The 20910-nt window shown below is 42.6% G+C and overlaps 1 protein-coding gene across 3 annotated transcripts in view; it reads left to right on the plus strand.

Moving 5' to 3' along the window:
• The window catches only part of PTPRG (protein tyrosine phosphatase receptor type G), a 704882-nt gene that overhangs the window by 628180 nt on the left and 55792 nt on the right, over positions 1-20910 (plus strand). For 2 of the 3 annotated variants that reach the window (XM_045832024.1, XM_045832025.1), the window contains exons 14-15: positions 6911-6997; positions 18030-18121. In XM_045832024.1, the coding sequence (XP_045687980.1) occupies positions 6911-6997; positions 18030-18121 (179 nt within the window). The remainder of the gene's footprint in view (positions 1-6910; positions 6998-18029; positions 18122-20910) is intronic. The other variant, XM_045832026.1, reaches the window with a different exon arrangement.

Genomic DNA, 20910 nt, shown 5'->3' on the forward strand with positions numbered 1-20910 from the left:
TGAGGTAGCAATTAGGGGAGAAAATGACTATATAAAGGTCCCTTGGAAGAGGTGCCAGTGGAAAAAAAAAACCAGGTTGAGTAACACTGCCTCAGACAAGACTGACTCCTCCATCACCGACAGCTTCCTCACCCGAAGAATAGAGTTAAGAAATGCACCATTGGGTTCATGTAAGCATTATATGTGAGCTCTGGGAGATGCTTACCCCAGTGCTGGGCACACATTGGTAGGTGTTGTATCATCCCCAACTTGAGGGAAAAATATAAACTTAATTCTGGGTCCTAGTATACCTAAAAAAAGTTGTTGTTCTCCAATAAAGAAAAATCAGAGTTACAGATCTAAATAAATGCTGTCCCTTAAATATAATCACATTGTATAGCTGTACATAATTTCCCATCGTATGTCCATTGCTTAAAACATTGCTTGGAAATAACTTTTGGAATTTCCTTCTATAGTGATATGAGTTGTGCCAAGTATTGATCCCAGAAATAGTTAAAAGTTATTTGGAGCTAAATACAGTATAAATGTAGGTGAACCAGCTGAGCAGAACTACTTTGGGCCAAAAACAAAAAACATTAATGAAATTGTTTTGGGTGATGCTCCCAATGGGACTAAAGCAGCACATCCCTTAGTCATTAGGTTGCAGATGTGACCCCACCATACTCCCAGAACAACTCTGAAGCCCAGTGGCCAGCTTCATGGACCCAAAGTTGGCTGTGTTAGAGTAAGCTTCATTCACTGCTGCAGCAGACACACCCCAATACCCCAGTGGGCTAACAACTCAAAGTTTATTCCTCACCCACATGAAGTGTGATGGAATTGGGCCAGGGATCCCCAGCCTCCCTCCTCATTGTCCATGGATGCCACTCAAATTACCACCTGAGCTCCGCCCCTCCTGTTTCCCTTTCCCTCCCCCACCACCACTGCCAACTCAGGTCAGTGGAAAAATTGTCTTCCATGAAACCAGTCCCTTGTGCCAAAAAGGGTGGGGACCACTGGAATGGACGGCCCTCTTCCACCTGTGACTTTCTAGAGCGTGTGTCTGTCAAGTTGCCGCAGGGGTGATAGAAAAACCAAGAAACAGACAGCTCTCAATTGCATGGTGAAGTGGAATCCTTCAATACTGTTTCCCATTGGCCAAAGATGGTCACACAGCCCAAAGGACACAAGATAAGATCGGGGAGCACTCGGGAATTCCGTGATCACTGCCAGAGCATCCTTAAATATTGAGATGCACTGGTGGCACTGGGTTGAGTGTGTTCCCTGAAAGGGGCACCTTTGGAGGGCAGTCATTAGTGTCATCTCTTCAAATTTGGCCGAACTAAAAAATACAGGTAGAGGCCTCAGATTTTGTTGTCAACTGAAAGATATACAGAGGCCCATAGGGATGATTTGAGCAGTATTTTTATAAGCAGCAACATGGACTTCTGGGAGGAATTTAAAATATTGTTAGCTGAGGTGTTACAGGTAGGATGGTATAGCTTTCACTCAAATGCTCCATGAAAAGGCCTGTCTTAAAGAGATGTAGGAACCAAAATCCCTGATAATGCAGAAGTTGCTGTGAAGCTAGGAAGAAATACATGTAAAGTATTTGGGGACCAGTGTCAGAGTCATCGGGCAGCTAAAGAAAATAACTAACAACTTTACAACTTGCTTCCTTTTGGAAATCGTGGCCCTGTGTGTGCCTCTTCAGTATTGTAGTAGTTGCTATTGAAACGAGGGCGGAGAAATCAATTTAATAGTTGCAGTGTGTCATTTTGGCCTTACTATTCAAGGTAATAAAATGCACCTCTAGAATGACTACAGTCAGAAAGGGCATTCCCACCGCTCCAGCTCCCCTGCCTTGCCCACAACAGGCTGTGTATATGCACTAATGTGCTGATGTTCCTGAAATGACGGAGTAGCACAGCTGCAGCCACTCAGAATGAAGGGGACAGTTTTGGGAAGGTTTCCTTTTGATTTGCGTAATTTGGGGTAGATGCTCAGAGAAGCGCTGTGAGCAGGGTGTCCAGTCAGCGTGGTAGTAATCAGCTTGTTTATTTTTATTAACTTGTTCCAGAGAATAGCTTAGTTACTGCAGGCAAGACATTAGTGTCCACTTAAAATTGTGAGTACTGAGAAAACATTCTTAACTTGGTTGGGTTTTTTTTCCTGTAATCTTGAGGAAAATTGCTTTGAATGTAGCTTTTCTCTCTCTGATCAGCAAGGTCTCACCCCTGAAATGACTTTATATGTCTGAAGGCCTACATAACCAAGAATCTTTTATTGACTATTTATACCAGACATGTGCTAAGCAGATTACCTTCCCACCTTATCCACATTCAAATCCTAAGAATTATAACCTCCATTTTGCACATCAGAAAGCTGAGCTTTGGTGCCATGCCCAAGTCATAGGGTTAACCTTAGGGTAGATCCTGACCTTGAAGCCAGCCAGGTTGACAGCGTAGCCCACCATCTTAATCATTGCACTGTTTTCCTGGAGGAGCTCCAGTGTGCCCGGCTGTACTTCCTTCTACAGTCTGTTTTTATAGAGCATGTTTGTGTGTCGAAAAGATCCAATGGTTTGGAACTGCCAAAATTTATGGAAGAAAACTTCAGAGGACCAACTATATATATGTTCAGGTATTCTAGAAGTTGAATAGACTTTGAAGTCCAATACTATAGTCTGTTTGTTTTATCTTAGTCCTAGCTGTTCCATGCTAGTTAACGTGATGACAAATTGAGTATCTTACTGACCATAATGCTAGCTTAGAAAGAACTTCCCAGAAGGGTAGAAGCACCTTTACTTCTCAGATAGGACTAAACTAACTACACAGACTCTGGAACAGAAAACTAGAAACCGTATGTGGGAATTGTGACACTGACCCAGGTTTGTTGAAGTTTGGTATTAGAAGGATTTCACGCTCTGACTAAGAAATTCATGTCCCTGTACAGCACATGACCGAGCCATCTGTAAATTCTGTGGTAAATCAATACCAATTTAGCCTCAGAGGCAGATAGAAAAGAGGTCTCTCTTTTACTCCCATCTTTAGACTTTCAGAAATGTGGCCATGTGCTGGTGCCTCCTCATTAAGCATGCTGTTCATGAAAACAAACTGAGTTTTGTTGACATGGCGTATTTTTTCTCCCCTGGATGTTCAGTGGGAGACAGGGTGATAAATACAAAGAGGTGCAGACACAAATGTGGGTGGGCTTTGTATGGGCGTAATGGAGACTCCAGCAAACAAACGTGTGTGAAAGTCAAGTATAGGCCTGTGGAAACACCCCTCTCTTGCTCATGGAGTGACAGACCACGTGTGCCCCAGTGGAGCTCTGATCCCGCCTGTATTTCTGCGGCAGCTACAAAACACTCAGAGTGGCTGCAGCTGGGCATGCATCCTCCGCCCATCTGGTCTGGCAGCTGACACTTCCAGTTTACTCGGTGGTGACTTGGTGTAGTTCAGATATTTGTTCCTCTTCCTCCAGCAAAGCCACAAGGGAGACAGGTGCAGTAGGAATGATGGCTCTGTGCAGGTGACTGAACATTTGACAAAGGGGAAACATCACTAATCACAACAACCCATAATGGATGGATTAATACAAAGCATGCACCACATTATTTAACCTTGCAGCAGCCAAACATGATAACCAGGGCAGCTGGGACTATACCATACCTTCTTCCCAACAGAGGAAGTTCCCAAAAGGGAAATGACTGGCCTAGGATCACACAGCTACTGTTTGGAGGTACTTGCACCTAGGGTTTGGTAAGGCCCTTTATGGTTGGCCCCTCTGTTCTTCCTTTTGTTCAGCGATCCAAAGGAATTTCTTAGCCATCTAGTTAATGGCAGGCACTGGAGATTTGGCAAGGAGGTAGAGTTCTTTTCTTCATGGAGTTTGTAGGTTAATGGAGAAGACCAACAGGTACACAAAGGTTATCCCAAATAGAGGTCAAAAACTGATAACCTCTAGGCCTGTTTTATTTAGCTACTATTGTTTCAAAAATCCAGATTATTTTTAAAATGGGAAGCTTTTACTTAAAACCCCAGCTGTCTGGGTTCTGGGGATGAATTGGGAGAACTGGCAACCTTGTTCTCACATCCCCGAAGCACTGGGGGGCTGGATGGAGTGCCCCTCTCTTGACAGTCTGCCCGTCTCTGCCTTCCCCCCAGTCTCCGGCCTGGTCTCCCGAGTGACCGTGGGGGCTGTGACAGCTGTGCTCTGGGAGGGTCTCTGACCACCACCAGCATCAGGTGGGAGAGACGGAGGCAGAAAAGGCTTCTTGGAAGAGAGAACGTTCGGCTGTGATTTTCACAGAACAGAGAATAGGACGAATGCTCTGGGCAGAGGGAACTGTGTAGGAGGGAGCCAACAGGCATGCAGTGGTGGTGTGTTCAGGATTGTCAGAGAGAAAACATCTTCAAACTTCCCTTCCTCTCTGCCAAAAAGCATCTGCTTTTATGGGTAGAATCCTGTTTTTTTTCCAGGAGATTCTTCCTGTGCAGAGGCATGGGGTCAGTTCTGCGAGGGAGGAAATAAGAACTGAAAGTTCATGTGCAACTTTTCTCAAGTCTGGAGAAGTCTGAGCTTTCAAGTCACATTTTTTGGTGGGTTTGTATGATCACCTTTATCTTTTCTGCAAACAGACTATTCACAGTACTGCAGGAATTTTAACATCATTTTTTCTTTTAAAACTGGTGAGGGCCCTGACAGTCCTCTCTTTCTGTGGCCATATTTCAATGAATTTATTATCCTTAGGAGTAATGTTTACAATTCCGCTCTTTAAAACCTGACAATGTGTCAAGCCAGTGGGGAGAGCGAAGGTGGATTTCATGATGTCCAGATATGAGTTGTCCCAGGGCTTGAGTTCAGGAGGACCCAGGTTACACTGTCTTCCTCTGAGATGCTAAAAGGCATGGGGGTGGGGAGTCTTGATTTCCCCAGCTGTTCCCAGAGGTGGGCAACTTTTTCTTCTTTTTCTTGCAGCCATGTGCAGAGAGATCTGTGTCATGTGGCAGCTAATGCTGTTGATCCCAGGCAACTTTTTGCTCAATAACTGTTTCCCAAGTGGCTACCCTGGGGTCTTTCAGAATTCAAGAGAATTGTCAGTTGTTATAGTAACCGGCCCCCTGCCGTTGAATTGGCCCTGAGATACCAGTTAGAGTTCTTGGAACAGACTAACACGCTGTCAGTAGACAAAAGCAGGGAGAGATGCACTGCTAAAGGTTGCCACTTAAACATAGCCATGATTCTGAAAAGACGGATTGATTCTGAGAAGAAAGAAGTAGATGGACACGTTTTCAAACCTAACTTATTTTTCAGGAAAAGCAAACTATATATATGCTCAATTGATGCACATAACTAATACCTTTCTTTGGATTTCTTAGAATGAAATTTCCTCTCAGGATTGATTGTGTCTGTCTGCCAGTTTGCTCAGGTAGCCCCTTCGATTATTTGAGATATTAGTTATTGGTTTGCTGGCATTTGCTTCTGAGCGAAGTGTTGCCAGTTTACGGGTGGGAGTTTTAAGCGCCTGTGATTGTGTGTGAGGGAAAACTGCGGAGATGCAGGCGCTGCTCCAAAATTCCCGCAACAGTGAATCTGGCAGGATTCAGCATAGGGCTAGGGGTTGAGAAGAAGTCTAAATATTTTACGAAGCTGCAAATTTCAAGTTTCTATGAAAATTTGCAAAAACACTCCAACACAGTCATGATTTTTTCAGATTAATGTTTGTAGCCGCTCTGAGTGTTTTGTTGTTTTGGGGACAGTTGTAGTTCCAGAATGTGCTCAATAGAGGGAGACAAGAAGTCCTGAATTACAGGACTCTTCCCAACTCCCCACCCTCTGCCCTGCCCCATACTAATCACATTCCCAAATTTTGATTTTTCCCAATTTTGGTTCCTGTGCTAAGCACTGTTACCCTAAATATGGAGCCTAATTATTTTCAAAATAAATGAAAGCTTCTATCGAGGGAGAAAAAACACCTAACACTTGAAACAGAATGTTCATTCCTATGAGTAAAAGGCCACCAAGTCAACCAGAAGGTAACCAATGATCTTTGGTGTTCCATACCTGAATTCAGAGTTCTCCAGAGAATTCATCAGAGCTGCCCCAAAAGAGAACCTTTGCATATCTCAGTTTGTCTTTGCTGTTCTATTTATAGAGGTTGGAGATAATAGGAATCATGTCAGTGTGAAATTCTAGATCCAGGTGGTTTGGGATCAAATAAAATTAAATAAATGCTTTCCAGTGTTCCCATGACAAAAGAGCCTCTTTTGAATGCTAGAGCCAAGTCTCAGCTGCTACAGCTAAGTTTTAAGGGGAACTAAGTATCGGACCTAGTGAATAGTAATAAGGGACAGCTGCTTGCCCCGCCTTCCCTGAGAGCCCCTCCCATGCCCCACACTGCACTGTGAGTCAGGACAGTGTGTGTCCAGCAGTGAGAATAACGCATGGGGAAAAGACACTCCGTTCCGGGAAATTTGTGGCCGAAGGGAGGTTCACGTGGTACCCACAAGATGCTTACTACATTCTGTTTATTCCAGTGGTATTTTAAGCCATCCTGTTTGCCAGGACAGCATGTGACAGGTGGAAAGATAGGTATATGAATGAGAAAGGTCATTCATTATTGGGCTTGTTATAATCTAGCCTTCTGTTAACACTGGGTGATACAGGTTTCTTATATGTAAAGACAGCTTTTTAAGAGCAAAGTTTCTATTTCGTGTTTATTACTTCACTTTAAAAAAACCCTAATGAAACCAGTCACTCTTGTGTATAAGCTTTCTTTTGAAAATGTCCCAAACAGGACTTGATGAGGGGGTGCCTGTTTTAGATGGGAGGGAGGGCATTTGTATGGAACTCTTGGCAGCCAATTGAAAGTACTGTCTTCTACACCTGTTCTCTCTCTCTTCTCTCTCTTTTTTTGTCCATTTAGAGGGTGTAACAAAATAAAGTCGAAGGGCTTTCCCAGACGTTTCCGTGAAGTGCCTTCTTCTGGGGAGAGAGGAGAGAAGGGGAGCAGGTGAGGGGCAGTCAAGCTTCAGGGGGGTGTCTCTGCTGGGACGGGCTTGCTGAATTTTGTTTTGTTGCCATGGGGGTCAAAGTCCTCTAGACAGCACATGCTGAAACCCACCTGTCCCATCCTCCCCCAGCTCCCAAAAGTAAGACTTGCTAATACCAATGCAGCTTGCGGGTAGCTGGCATCGATTAGAATACGTCCTGCTTGTGCTTGCTTTGCTTTATTTTGCCATTTTAGGGGATTTTTTTTTTTGTTTCTAGAGTGGCACATACGGGGGGTGCTCTTTGTTTGTGTGTCTGTATGTCTGTTGCATCCATATTCTTTCCAAAATTTTAGATGTTTGCATATTTGAAAGTTAAAAAATAGATTATGCATGCATTTACTTGTACAACTGAAAATATCTTTTAGAAACCTAAATTTATAGATAAGGTAGGGAGAAGAAGAGTAGGAAGGGAAGAGTGAAGTGAGAAAATGGGGATATATCATATATTTTTCCATAAGAATGATGAGCTTTAAAAAACTAAAATAAAGGCACATGTTCTAGATAGCTTGAGTAATTGGAAAGTGATTATCCTGGAAAATTTATAATAAACCTTTGAAAATCACAATCATGTAATCTTAGTCACCACACACGAGCCTCTCGATAATATTTCTATACGGCTTATCTAGGCATACCTCACTTACTATTTGCTGATTAAGATAATTCACTAATCAATATTGTGAACAATCCATTACTTTCAATGAACCAATTGATAGAATTTATATTAGAATTTCTACATGGAATGATTGGTCTCCATGTAAAATCTATAGGTAAATCAGATTATTAATGAAATTTTCCATATCCATCCACTATAATCAGGTCAGCCCATGAGATCTGAGAAGGTATAGTAAAGAATTACGAGAGATTAATGAGAAACTCTCTGATCTATCTTCTTCTGTGCTGTATGGTGCAACTTCAGCCTTGCAGGGAAAGGCTGTAGCTGTGGACACTGGTAATACAACTGTTCATTCTATGATCTCTTCTTATTGAAGTCTTCAATTTCTAATCCATTTTCAAAGCTCCAGAGGTAAAAACTGAAATAGAAATCCCTGTGAAATAGCTTTAGAGCCAAAGATCTAATCTTAAAAGAGCAAACCTTGGGCATCACAGTAATGCCTAACTTTCTTGCTTAGTCTGTTATAAATATAATGAGCTTTTTACTGTAACTCAAAAAAGCCTGCATCACCTCATGCACAGTACAAAGATAAATACACAGCCACTCTCTTAGTCCTCTCCAGAAATGATGCCTTAGCCACGGAATGTTTTTACTCTAATTTACACTCTTGGCCCAAATGCAGGAATGGGCTTGTTACAGATGTACAGGGTCTGGCAGAAGTAACTACTGCTTGAGTATGATTGGTAAGGTAATAATATGGGTATAATAATTTGTAGTTTTAATTTGAACATTTCACCTAAAGTGCCATATGGTATGCTTGAGTGTGATATTGTTATATTACAGAATGACATGCTTATGATTTTTTAATAAGAGATTTTGTAATAAAAAGGGGACATTATTTGTGCTGGACCCTGTATTTTTAGGACCCGAGAGGCTGTATTGTTACATGGTGCTCACTTCCTCTGGTACCTTTCCTACTTCTAAGTGCCAGAAGCTTAGGGGAAGCACACTCGGTTTCATGTAGGTCCAGGAGTTGAGAACCATCTTGGGAACTACAAGTGTTTATATTATAGAATCCACCTGATTATGAATCATGTATTTTAGTTTACTTTTTTAATCTAGCAGCTAAGAAAGACAGAGTTCACTTCCTCAAGACATGGGGTCAATGTGTTCTTCCCAGCTCTGCGACCAAAACCCTTTGAGCCTCAATTTCCCCATCTAGAAAATTGATACGGGGATCAACCCCTATCAGTCCCTATGGGGTTGTTGTGAAGATTAAGTGATGTTGTGTTTGTAAAATGCTTTGTGTATGAACTAGATTACCCCACTGAGAAGATGAAGACGCTGAGGCTCTGAGAAGGTGCTTGGCTAGGCCACGCCACTTAGGTGTCTCAGTGGGGACTGCCACCCTGGTGGCCTGAGGCCTGGGCAATGCCCTTTCTCCTTGCTGCTTGGTGTGCTGTGATAACCACTCCAGGGTGAAGAGCTTCTGACCTCAAAGTCTCTGCTGTTCCTTATGTTGGCCTACTGTCCTCATTCCTTCTGAGGGTTTTGTGCACTGAAGATTAGCAGCCTGCTTCCCCCTCGCCTCCCTGCTGCTACATCCCAGGAGCTTCAGTGGCAGCATCCTGACCCAGTTCCATCCTCCACTGCTCTGTGAAAAACCTTCAGGACGACAGGTGGCCCTCCCCTCCTCCACCAGGCGCTGCAGGAAACTGGGGTATGGGAGTGGAGGCATTCTTCTGTCCACTTTCCCTTCCTCTCCCAGCTTGCGTCTCCATCCAAAATGTGGCAGGGAATCAGGAGAAAAGCCTCAAAAGCTGCCTGAATGGCAACCCTCCAGACATTTAAAATAGCTATTGCAAAGTCCACATTCATTTACCTAAGGGCTGTACTCATCTGCCTCTTTTGTCTCACCTCACCTGCCTTAACCCTCTGCCACTGCAGAAAGGCAGACGGGTGGATGGGCACTGCAAGAAGTGATAGCTAATGATGCCCCCAGAAGGCAGAAGAGAAACCAACAAAAAAATCAGACCCAAGTGTTTTAAAAAAGTTGTTAATTTAAGTTTTGAATAGGAGTGCTTGACACAGCTCTAAAAACAAAAAGTTTAAAGTTATAAATTATATATATATATATTCACTTCCACAGGGGCATGGTATCCCTCTGTATAGATGTGTTCATTTTTATTTACCCAGTCCCCTGTGGCTGTCATTTTGGTTGTTCACAGTCTTTTGTTCTTGCAAACAACACCCTGCTGAATAACTTTGTGTCATTTTCAAGTAGTACTCTTAATTCTGTCTGTAGGATAAATTCAAGAAATTGGTAGCATTGCAAACTTACATGCATTTTAACCTCGAGGGATGCTGCCACATTGCCCTACTGGGTGGGATACTGAGGTGAGCTCTGTCAGCAACTGGGGAGCCTGCCGGTTTCTTGACAGCTTCTCCAGCACAGTGCTTTGTCGAAGCTCAGCATCTTTGCTAACTTCAGAGGTGAAAACAAAGGTGTCTTGGTGTAGTTTTTCATGTGTTTGCTCTTAATGATAAATAAGGCAGAGCATCTCTCGTGTTTGTGACATTCGTATTTCTTTTGCTGTAAAATATTTATCTTTTGTTCATTCTTCTTTTGCGTTGTGGTCTTTTTCTAATCAAGAGAGGGATATCTTGTCAGCAATATGGGTTGCAAAAGTTTTTTCCTAATCTGTGGTTTGCCGTTTAACTATGTTTATGTTGCTTATTTTATAGAGTCAAATTTACCATAAATTTCTTTTCTGGTTTCTGGATTCTGAGTTATCATTAGAAAGTCTTTCTCTATTCTGAGGTTGCTTTTTCTTTTAATACTTTCATGGTTTCAAATTTTAATACTAAATTCTTAAGTCATTTGAAATATAACCTGGTTGATAGTATGATGTCTGAATCAACTTTTTTCCCCCCAGATGGTCCCAAGTATTTAAAAAGTACTACAATCTGGGGCTGTTCGGTGAGAAGGCACGTAATTCCTCCTTAAAATAACACTCAATGCGAAAGTCTGACTGGCTTATTTCAGTCAGTATGTTAATGAAATAAGTAGTTGCCAAAAGGTTTTTTTACCAGATGATTTTAAGATATAGATACTGAATCATATGTGCAGTACATAAAATGTGAATTTCCATTCCTGTCGCCTGCCTGAAGCGAGTGGGACCATCAGGGCCCCTTTTCCCTCCCCAGCAAGTGGGGGTTGTATCTGTGACCCCCAGCCTCAGTCCAGAAATTCAGAACATTCTGGGATCCTAACTAAGTCTGAGACAACCTCTGCAAGCCCTGTCCTCAAGCCCTCTTTTCTGGGTCACGGCTGGGAGCACTGGGGCGTGCTGTGCTGAGCCCACTCCTTCAAGTAAACTGCACTGTAAAAATTTCCCTGTTTCTGTTCTCCGTCTGATCAAAATGCGGTTCATGAAATGACCTTTGCTCTTTTATCTCCTGGAAAGTCTGACCAGGAGATAAAAGTGACTTCAGTCATTCCTGAGTGCCTGCAAGGGATCTTTGGCAAGCCTAATGCTTAGCAAGAAAGTATATTGCCTTGAGGTAACTTATGTGTGTATAATTTGTTAATTTTCTCTCACTTTCCTAGGAGTTAATTGCAGACAGTTTGTATCCCCCGATAAAATTCTCACTGGGGAAGTCAGGTGGTCGTCCCTTCCAGTATAACAAGAGTTGAATGGGACACCTCTCCTACCCATGGGAGATCCAGAATATTTTGAAATTATTTTTTTCTCATCTGATACCTATATCTTCTCTCACACCCTGCCCAGCTCCAACCTGATTCTTTTTGTTTTCTCTTCCCTTCCCCCTTCATCTCCTCACATCTGAGGAGCTTGTGTGCCCAAGGTATGACAAGCACATGTCCCAGGATCTCCAGCACAGCCTTCATGCTCGGAGCATGCCATTCAATCATCTCCAGAAGCACATTTGTATTTGTCAGGTCTCGTGTCCCTTTTACGGTTTGGGCAATGTGCAGATGACAAGAGCAGTTCTGAATTTTTCTTTGTAGGTGATCCCTTCCTTAAAAAGATACTGTGAGTGTAAACCGAGCTCTTCAGAGTCATTTCATGGACAGTAAAGGAAACTTAACAAGTGAGTGGCTGCACATGAAAAATCCCAACTCGGAACTTAACACTGGGCTCCTTTCCAAACGGGACCCTGGGTTATTTCAAGCAGATACTCCCCTTTGAGGAAAAGCCCAACAGCACCCACAGTCTTTTCCTTCTATTGTTGTCTCTGTCACTTCAGTTTCTCGAAACAGCCCTAACAAACCAGTCCACATCTTTTTAACACGGTTCTCAGTCATCTTCCTTGAAGGCTTGTAAACGTTTCCAACTTCTATTTATACGTGGTTCCTGTTCATACATGGTTTACTACAACAGATCCATTTACAAAAGTAAATATTAATGTGATTACTGCACTCAACAGCATGAGAATAAATGGGATTATTAGCAGACGTGCCTCTGTACATTCAAATGAGGGCAGTATATAAATCAATTAAGATTGCTTAATTAACATTCAACAGCAGCTTAGCCAACTACCCTGACATAGTCTGCAATTAGCATTTTGAGCTGCACACTACTAAAAACTCCTTGTCGCCCTGATGTGATTATAAATCCATTGAGCTTAATTTGAAGACAGTGACTTGGTTTCTAATCCTTATATTGGCATTTGGTTATTTTGTAGTCACAGGTTTTCATAGGAATCTGGAAATGGTGCTGTGGTTCTGTTCTCGCCTGTGCCCCAGCAGTCATAGTGACACTGAGGGCAGCGTTGTAAGCCAGGACCCTGGGTGAGGACAGTGTGTCATCCTGAGGTCGGCCGAAGGGAGGTTCGTTCTGACCCACCTGTCTGCAGACCTCGGACACCCACTTCCTGTACGCAGGACTGGATGTTCCCTTCGGAGGAGCCTTTTCGGTGTGCAGCAGTGCTGACTGGAATTTCAAACGTTTCCAATGTTCAGCCTTTCTGGGCTCAAGATCAGCACTTTGATTTGGAAAAGTCACGTGAATTATTCCCAGATTCTTGTCGGAGGGGTGGAAAGGGGGAAAGGAGGAAAATTCTTAGGACGTAACAGAGGTTATCTGAGCAGTTACCTGCAACATAGGAGCATGGAAAGGAAACTCTTGGTGCAGAAGTTGGGCCATACTGAGGCTTCTGCCTCAAGGGTGTGTCAGATTCCTGGAAAGACTCCTGGAGGGGTGGGGGGAGTCTAGAGATTTCCTGCTTGTCTTAGTAGTTTGCTGCATTCTGTTTGAGTAGTAAGCCTCTGTAACTTGAGTATTCACTACTACTTAGAAAGCACTGTCAGCAGCTGTAGGGGGGTGTGTGTGTGTGTATGTGCGCGCATGTGCGTGTGTGAGAGAGAGAGAGAGAGAGAGAGAGAGAGAGAGAGAGAGAGAGAGAGAGAGATTAGGCAAGAGGGCCCATCACGTGCTGGCAGAGTGTGAGTCTCAGCGTGGAGCTCAGGGAATCAATGATGGCTTTACTGATTTGGGTCGATATGTACTGCGTCCCAACTAGGGAATGTACTCTGACATGTGCTGTGCTTTCTCAAGTGCAGAATTTTTGATTTTTGAAAAAGTATCTGCCTTTAAAATACCTCTCTTATCTGAAAAAATGAAAAGTTACTTTTAGAAAAATAGTCATGACTGGAAGCATGATGTGCCCATAGGCCTTGCAGAAGCCAAACTGATGCACAGACGTACTCCCACTTACCTCAAGGCCTTCAGACACACTGTGGGTCTGGACCGTGGAGCATAGCCTTGAGACCAGGGAGCTGTGAGCCACAATCCACACTGATTTGATCAGCTCCTGGAGAGGATCTCACACATGACCCTCCTGACTTCCAGGCAAACCTGTCTTAGAAATCTTAAAACATGGAGCCCATGGTGGTTTTCTAAAAAGGGATGAAGGAATGGAGAGTGACATAGAAAGCTTGTTTCAGTTTTGCTACTTAGGCCTTTCTGGGAAATACACATAGATAAAATATGTTGCCCATCTTTGGTCTAGCACCAGAAGAAGCATTTGGCTTGTATTCAGGGGCTGGGTTGTATGAGAAATGTGTGCCTTTAAACAGCTGACTGGCATTCAGTGTAATGAGGTGCTTACTCTGTGAAAGTCCTGTGAGACATGCTACCAACTCAGGGACCAACAGACTCACATCTCCCATTTCATTTAATTCACTCCTGTATCCCCACTGGGTTTGAACTGCAGAATTCTCTCATGCAAACTGGGATGTCTGTCTCTTGCTCCCATGTTGAGAGCGTTCAGTGAAGGTTTGATATAACTCTCTCCTAGGACTTTCTTCTTGGGGTGGGTGTTAGAAAGCCATGTAACTCACTGGCTTTCAAGTTTGTTCAAGTGACAGCACACTGAAATTCAGAACATCACAAATTATTTAACATTGAAGTACATATTGACAAATTCAATTCCTTCTTAGAAACTAAAATTTACTTTGCTGGTAGAAAAGTAAAGCAGTCCACAAAGATAGTTTAAAAGGTAGCTTTAGGAGGAAAACCCTTTCATTTGAGAAATAGGAGTTATTTCCTGTGATCTAAGACTATTCCACATGGGTGGTGGACATTGTGCTCCACTTGAGAGAATTGCATTCCGAGAACCGAGGTTCTAACAGAAATGGGGTGGAAGACCAAAGTATGCGCAGTACCATTTTTCTTTGTTTTTGAGGTGATTACAGTAACATCTTTGAATTCTTGACCACAGATTCCTTTCCATATGGGCCCTATAAATTCTGGAGTCTTACTTTTATGGTACTCACGCCTGAGATTGTTTTATTTCTTTAAAAGCTTTCTTAGTGAGAGTACTGGAGGCTCCCACAGAGGTCCTTCCCCAGGGATAGTGCACACCAGAATCGTTCAGGAAAATATTCTAGAATGCACAGGAGTGGGACCCCTACAACATAGATAGGTTTTTTTATTTAAACATTTTTTTCAATTACAGTTGACATTCAGTGTTATTCCTTATCAGTTTCAGGTGTACAGCATAGTGATTAGGGAAGCATGTACTTTAATAGTGGTCCCCCCACTGCTTCAAGTACTCACCAGACCCATGCATAATAGTTATCACAATATTATTGACTACATTCCCTGTGCTGTACTTTACATCCTCGTGAATGTGCTGTAACTGCCAATTTTTACTGCTTAATCCCTTTATCTTGTTCGTGGTGGGTTTTTGTTTTTTTTGTGTGTGGAAATCTTCCTCAGTATTTGAAAAGCTCTATTTATTTTTTTTTAATTTTATTTTAATTGTTGTTCAAGTACAGTTTTTTCTGTCTTTATTAATTTTAAAGCTCCCCAAACCAAAGAGTTAGGCACTGCAGGTCAATAACCACTGCTTGACTGAAACTTGACTGGGGTGTATGTGTGTGTTAGAGATAGAGAGAGCACACATAAGCACCATGAGGGGCAAGGACCTTGTCTTGTTTATTGGTCTACTTCTAGCACCTCATCATCAGTGATCAAGGAATACTCAAAAAATGTGCTCTGGTCGGGTAACTGCGTTGGCTAGAGCATTGTCCTGAATATGCCAAGGTTGCAGGTGAGATCTCCAGTCAGGACACATACAGGAAGCAGCCAATGAGCACATTGAAAAGTGGAACAATAGACATTTCTCTCTCTCCATAAAATCAGTAAATAAAATTATTTAAAACAAAGAAATAGTTAATAAGCGAGGGAAAGTATGGAACAATATTATCCTACAATGTTAATAGTGATGGTCACTATGAGGAGGATTTTGGATCATTTCAGTGGATTTTTTCTTTGTTTATTTGTGTTGCTTAATTTTTCTGCATAGATCACGTATTATGGGGGTGATTCTTTCTAAATTTCTTGAATGCTAACCCAGGCTTACCTGCACACTCCGTGCCATGCAGTGGGCACTAAAGAAATGGTTCCTGAGTCTGCTGACACCTGCATTCTAAGGGGAGACATTTCCCCCCAAAGTTCTGTTGTTGTTAGTTCCCTCCTCCCCAGTCCCTGTGTGGGAGCAGGTGTGTGCCGGGCATGACGGTGCAGCAGTGAAGAGCACTCTCCCGCTCTCTGACCTGTATCGAGTGCTGTGCTCCTCTCCGGCAATCACGGTTGTTTTCCCCCAGGGAAAATTCATTATAGGCAGCAGCACATGGGGCATAGGAGTGATTTGCTTTGATACACACAGCCTTTTCTTGAAGAGAACGTAGAGTCTTTAGTTCCACGTATAACTGAGACACTGGGTGAACTGCCTGCCCATCTTCTTGCAGAAAAAGAATCAATAGTATACATGGTATCCTTTCCAAATCACTTAACATTACCAGAACTTTGGCCAACAACAATTCTTTTTACTAATACCTTTATATTTTAGAAATTTAATAGTCATACTAATTTTGGTCCTCAAACAGAACTCTTTTTTTCTTTTTCTGGGATTTGTTTTTTTCAGTTAGTTATAACATGACCTGGCAAATTGGGTGCTGGCTGTTTCAGTGTCATAGAACATGTCCTAGCGCTAATAAATACTTGAATGGTCTAATATCTCAGCAGCTGCAAGCAAGTTTTTCTTAGCTCTAACTCTGGGTGGTTCAAGTTCTAGTTCATTTGAAGCTGTGTTTTAACTCTAATGATACATTTTAGAAATCTGCAAGTTGCAGGGGGTGGGGAACACAATTCAAGCATAGAAAACTTTATGACTAATTTAGAAACAGAAGATAATACCTCAGTCATCAGAAACATGTTTTCTTTTTTCATGTGAATTTCCATAATTTCTCATTCAGCAGATTACCACCAAAAAGTTAAGTGTTTGTGCATGTTCTATCCTGGAGCTTACTTTAGCCTCACTGATTTTCCAAATTCAGGTAAAGGTCTCTAAACAAGTGATGAAATCTTGTTTTATTATTTATATTACAAATTGCAGGCAATTCATAGAAAATATCGTTGTTCAGTGCTCTGCAGGAGCAGTCCTGTGAGACATGTGCCGAGAGTGGGAGAGAGTCACATGCAGGCCTCCTGATGGTCTAGAGCAGCAATCCGGATCTCTTCTAGAGCAGTGCCCAGTGTCACTGGTTAGCATCTTTCCATCTGCAAACAGGCACTGCTTAAGGAAAACACTTCACACTGGGACATGGGACTATTTCTGACTGCATGAAGTTATGATAGCTAAGATGGAATAATCTGCAAGACTTGGAGGTCTCCCCACTCCCACCTTTGCTTTATAGAGGTGTTGGACTTTTCCAGCCCCCATCTCCCTTCCGTGGCTTCATAGAAACAAGGTGTGCCCAACAGAATCTTCCCAGGATACTTTGATTAAATGAGCAAAGACAGCTCTGGAAAAAAGCTGAATTACTCCAGTGGTTGGAGTACAGAAAAGCGAGGCTGTGGTGTTCTGTCAGTGGGCTTGGTGAGAGACGCCAGAGTAAGATGAATCCCCATGACACAGCACCAGAAGGAAGCCGCCTGCCTGGCTAAAAGACCCAGCAGTAGGGCCAGCTATTGTGAAGCCCCTCTGCCAGATGAGCAGGGGCCCTTCTCTGGTCACAATAGCCATTCACGCTGAGCAGCCTCATTAAATATTCAGCCTGTGCTTCCGGCAGCTCATTAGGGCCGAAATGAGCAGTGACGTGGATGCTGGAAAGCCCAGGCCAGCCAGCATCAGAGACAGAGGGCTGAGTGAGCGGCTGATGGTTTTTCTGTGCACTGCCTGTCCTATGATGACCAGTGTCTGCTCCCTGCTTTGCCTGAAGTACAGGTAAAAACAGAACAGAACCAAAACCAAGCAGATGACACTTGAGGGCTTCAGGTCTCTATCTCCGATTCTGTCTGGCAGGGGCCTCTGATTTTGAGTGCTTGCCCCCTTGAAGCCCTCTGACCCCCTTAAGGAGCTGTCTGTTGCTTTGGGGGTGTTCACAAAGTATTAACAATGTGGTGCTATTGTGTCCTTCAGCTGTTTGATGACTTCATTTGGGAAAGTTTGAGGTGTGGTTTTGAACTTGGTGCTGGGGGTTTCAGATAGCAGATTATTCCTCGGTAACATGTCAAATTTAGTAATGCTGTGGGCTAAATCCTAGCAGTTTGTGGAGCATGTGTACTCCATCCAAGCCAAGTTTTCCTGTATCTGAGTGGTTTGTTACTTTCCCCTTTTGACTATCGGGATAGGTAGAGTATCATAAAAAATAAATATTCATCTGCTGTGTGGGACTCTTCCAATGAGCTGAATGTTGTCCTTCTTTGTATCTTGTTACTTTGTTGCTGCATGCTGTTTGATATTTAAAGCTGAGAAGATCTGTGAAGGGAGAATTGAAACATAATGAACTCAGACAGAGTGCATTTCTTTGGTCTCACTGTTGGCATGTTTTTCTCTTTCCTGCGCAGAAAATGTTTTCAGACAGCTCATTTCTATGTGGAAGACAGCAGTTCACCTCGGGTGGTCCCCAATGAAAGTATTCCTATTATTCCTATTCCGGGTAAGTGAGACAATACTCATATTTCCAACGGGCTAATTTTTTTTTCTTTTGTTCTCAACTGTATGTCATGGCCATAACCAAATATTATTTGTATAGCCTTTTAAAGCTTGCCTAGTTTCAGAGATCCCTGACTAAGTGTAATTTAATGAAATCCATGCTGCTTTACATGTCTGCAAAGTAATGAAGTCCTCTTTAAAAGGAACAAATAACTATGACTTAATACACTATAGATTTCCATTCAGGGGAGGGAAGTAAGAGTAGAAAAAGGGAAAAACATACATATTTGCAGTGTACTTGGACTAAATTTCATTTTGATAATCAGTTATGCATACATTTCTAAAAACCATAATTTGCAATATGCTTTTTTAAATTGAGTTTTTTCCTAGTATTCCTTACTCTGAAAGTAATTTATGTTAGAGTGGGAAGTTTTGGTTGTTAAGCGGTTTATGTGGAAGCCTGGGGGTATGTTCTAGGTCTGGTATGTATTTCATTTGTCCTCCAGCACAAATATGAAACAGTCAGTGTTAGGGGAAGGATTAGTGGCATGCACTGTAGTTAGTCCTAGCAAATGCCATGGCCTGTGGGAGTTCAACAGTGGCTTAGCTGTGACAGTCAGGATGGGGGATTGGACGATAGCCCCACCATTCTTAATTGGCCTTCCTTCCTTTTTGCCCAATTTCAACTTCCTCCGCTGGTTTCCCTTTGTACTTATAAGTACCTATGTTTAGATATCTTATATAGCCATCCTCCAGACCAGGGGTGTCAAACTCATTTTCACTGGGGGCAACATCAGCCTTGCAGTTGCCTTCAAAGGGCTGAATGTAATTTTAGGGCTGTATAAATGTAACTACTCCTTAACTAGGGGCAAGGAGCTTGACTCTGCTGCTGGCTAGAAACAGGGTGTCAGCCGGATAAAATGAGGTGGAGGGCCGGATTCATCCCATGGGCCTTGTGTTTGCCTCCTCTGCTCTAGACATTAATTATTCTTTTGTAAACAGAGGTACTACTTTTTTTCTGGTGGCTTTTATTTTATTTTTAAGTGTATTTTATTGGTTATGCTATTACAATTGTCCCAATTGTTCCCTCTTTGCCCCTCTCTACCCACTACCACCCTTCCCCCCGCAGCAATGCCCCCCTTAGTTTGTGTCCATGGGTCGTGCATATAAGTTCAGTTCTTTGGCTTCTCCATTTCATTATGCTATCGTTTACTCCCCCCTGTCTACTTTGTAACTTCCAATTGTGCTTTTTAACCCCTATACCTTTTCCCCTATTCTTCTTCTTCCCCTTCCCCACTGATAACCCTCCAAAAGATCTCCATACTGTGATTCCATTCCTGTCCTGTAGTTGTTTGCTTAGTTGTGTTGTTGTTGTTGTTATTTAGATTCAGTTGTTGATAGTTGAGTTTGTTGCCTTAATGTCCATAGTTTTGATCTTCTTCTTTTTCTTAAATAAGTTGCTTTGACATTTCATATACTAAGGGCTTGGTGATGAGGAACTTCTTTAGCTTTACCTTGTCTGGGAAGCATTTTATCTGCCCTTCCATGCTAAGTGACAGCTTTGCTGGATAGAGTAATCTAGGTGGTAGGTTCTTGCTTTTTATCATTTTCACTACTTCTTGCCTGTGAAATTTCTTTTGAGAAATCAGTAGATAGTCTTATGGGAACTCCTTTGTAGGTAACTGTTTTTTTCTTGCTGCTTTCTCTCTCTTTACCTTTAACCTTTGGCATTGTAATTATGATGTGTCTTGGTGTGGTCGTTGTTGGATTCATCTTGTTTGGGCCTCTCTCTGCATCCTAGACTCATATATCTATTTCCTTCACCAAATTAGGGAAGTTTCCTTTCATCATTTTTTTTTTCAAATAAGTTTTCCATTTCTTGTTCTTCCTCTTTTTCTGGCATCCCTATAATTTGGATGTTGGCCCATTTGGTGATGTCCCAGAGTCTTCTTATACGATCCTCGTATTTTGTAATTCTTCTTTCTCTTCTGGTTGAATGTTTATTTCTTCCTTATATTCCAAATCATTGATTTGAATCCCAGCTTCCTTCCCTTTGCTGTTGGTTCTCTGTAGATCTTTCTTTATTTCACTTAGAGTAACCTTCATTTCTTCCTTTATGTTGTTGTCCATACTTAGTCATTTCTCTGAGTACCCTGATCACCAGTGTTTTGGACTCTACATCTGATAGGTTGGTTATTTCTGTCTCGTTTAGTTCTTTTTCTGTTTTTTTTTTTTCTGTTCTTTCATTTTGGCCATATGTCTTTGTGGTCTCAGTTTGGCAGCCTCCCTGTGTTTGTTTCTGTGTATTAGGTAGAGCTGCTTTGACTCCCTGCAAAATGCACCTGTAAATTGTGTAGGACAGAGCCTTAGAGTAATTGTCAGGGTGGGGCAACCTGCTTCACAGCTTTGCAGCTCTGTGTCAGGGAAGGGCCCAGAGAAAGGACTGTGTTGCTGCCTGGCATCTGGGGGTTTGCCTGGCATTCACCCTGTTTCCAGTCACTTCACCTACTCCCTGTATGCAACTGGTACCCTTCCAGCTGTTGCCATGGTGTCGAATCCCAGAGTGGGTAAGTTTGTGTACATTTTAAGACCATGTGGACACTTTAAGCAGAGTTTCCTAAAAATCTGGCAGTTTCTTCTGCCACCCCAACCCCCACTGGTTTTTACAGCCAGAAGTTAATGGGGATTTATCTTCCTGGTGCTGGAACCCTGGGCTGTGTGGTCTGGCCTGGGGCTGGGATCACTCACTCCCCAGGTATTCCTCCCATGTGAGTGTGGGACTGCCCGTGCTGC

This window comes from Phyllostomus hastatus, unplaced genomic scaffold (genome assembly GCF_019186645.2).
Source record: "Phyllostomus hastatus isolate PE091 unplaced genomic scaffold, TTU_PhHast_1.1 phas_contig_16, whole genome shotgun sequence".
Classification (NCBI taxonomy): Eukaryota; Metazoa; Chordata; class Mammalia; order Chiroptera; family Phyllostomidae; genus Phyllostomus; species Phyllostomus hastatus.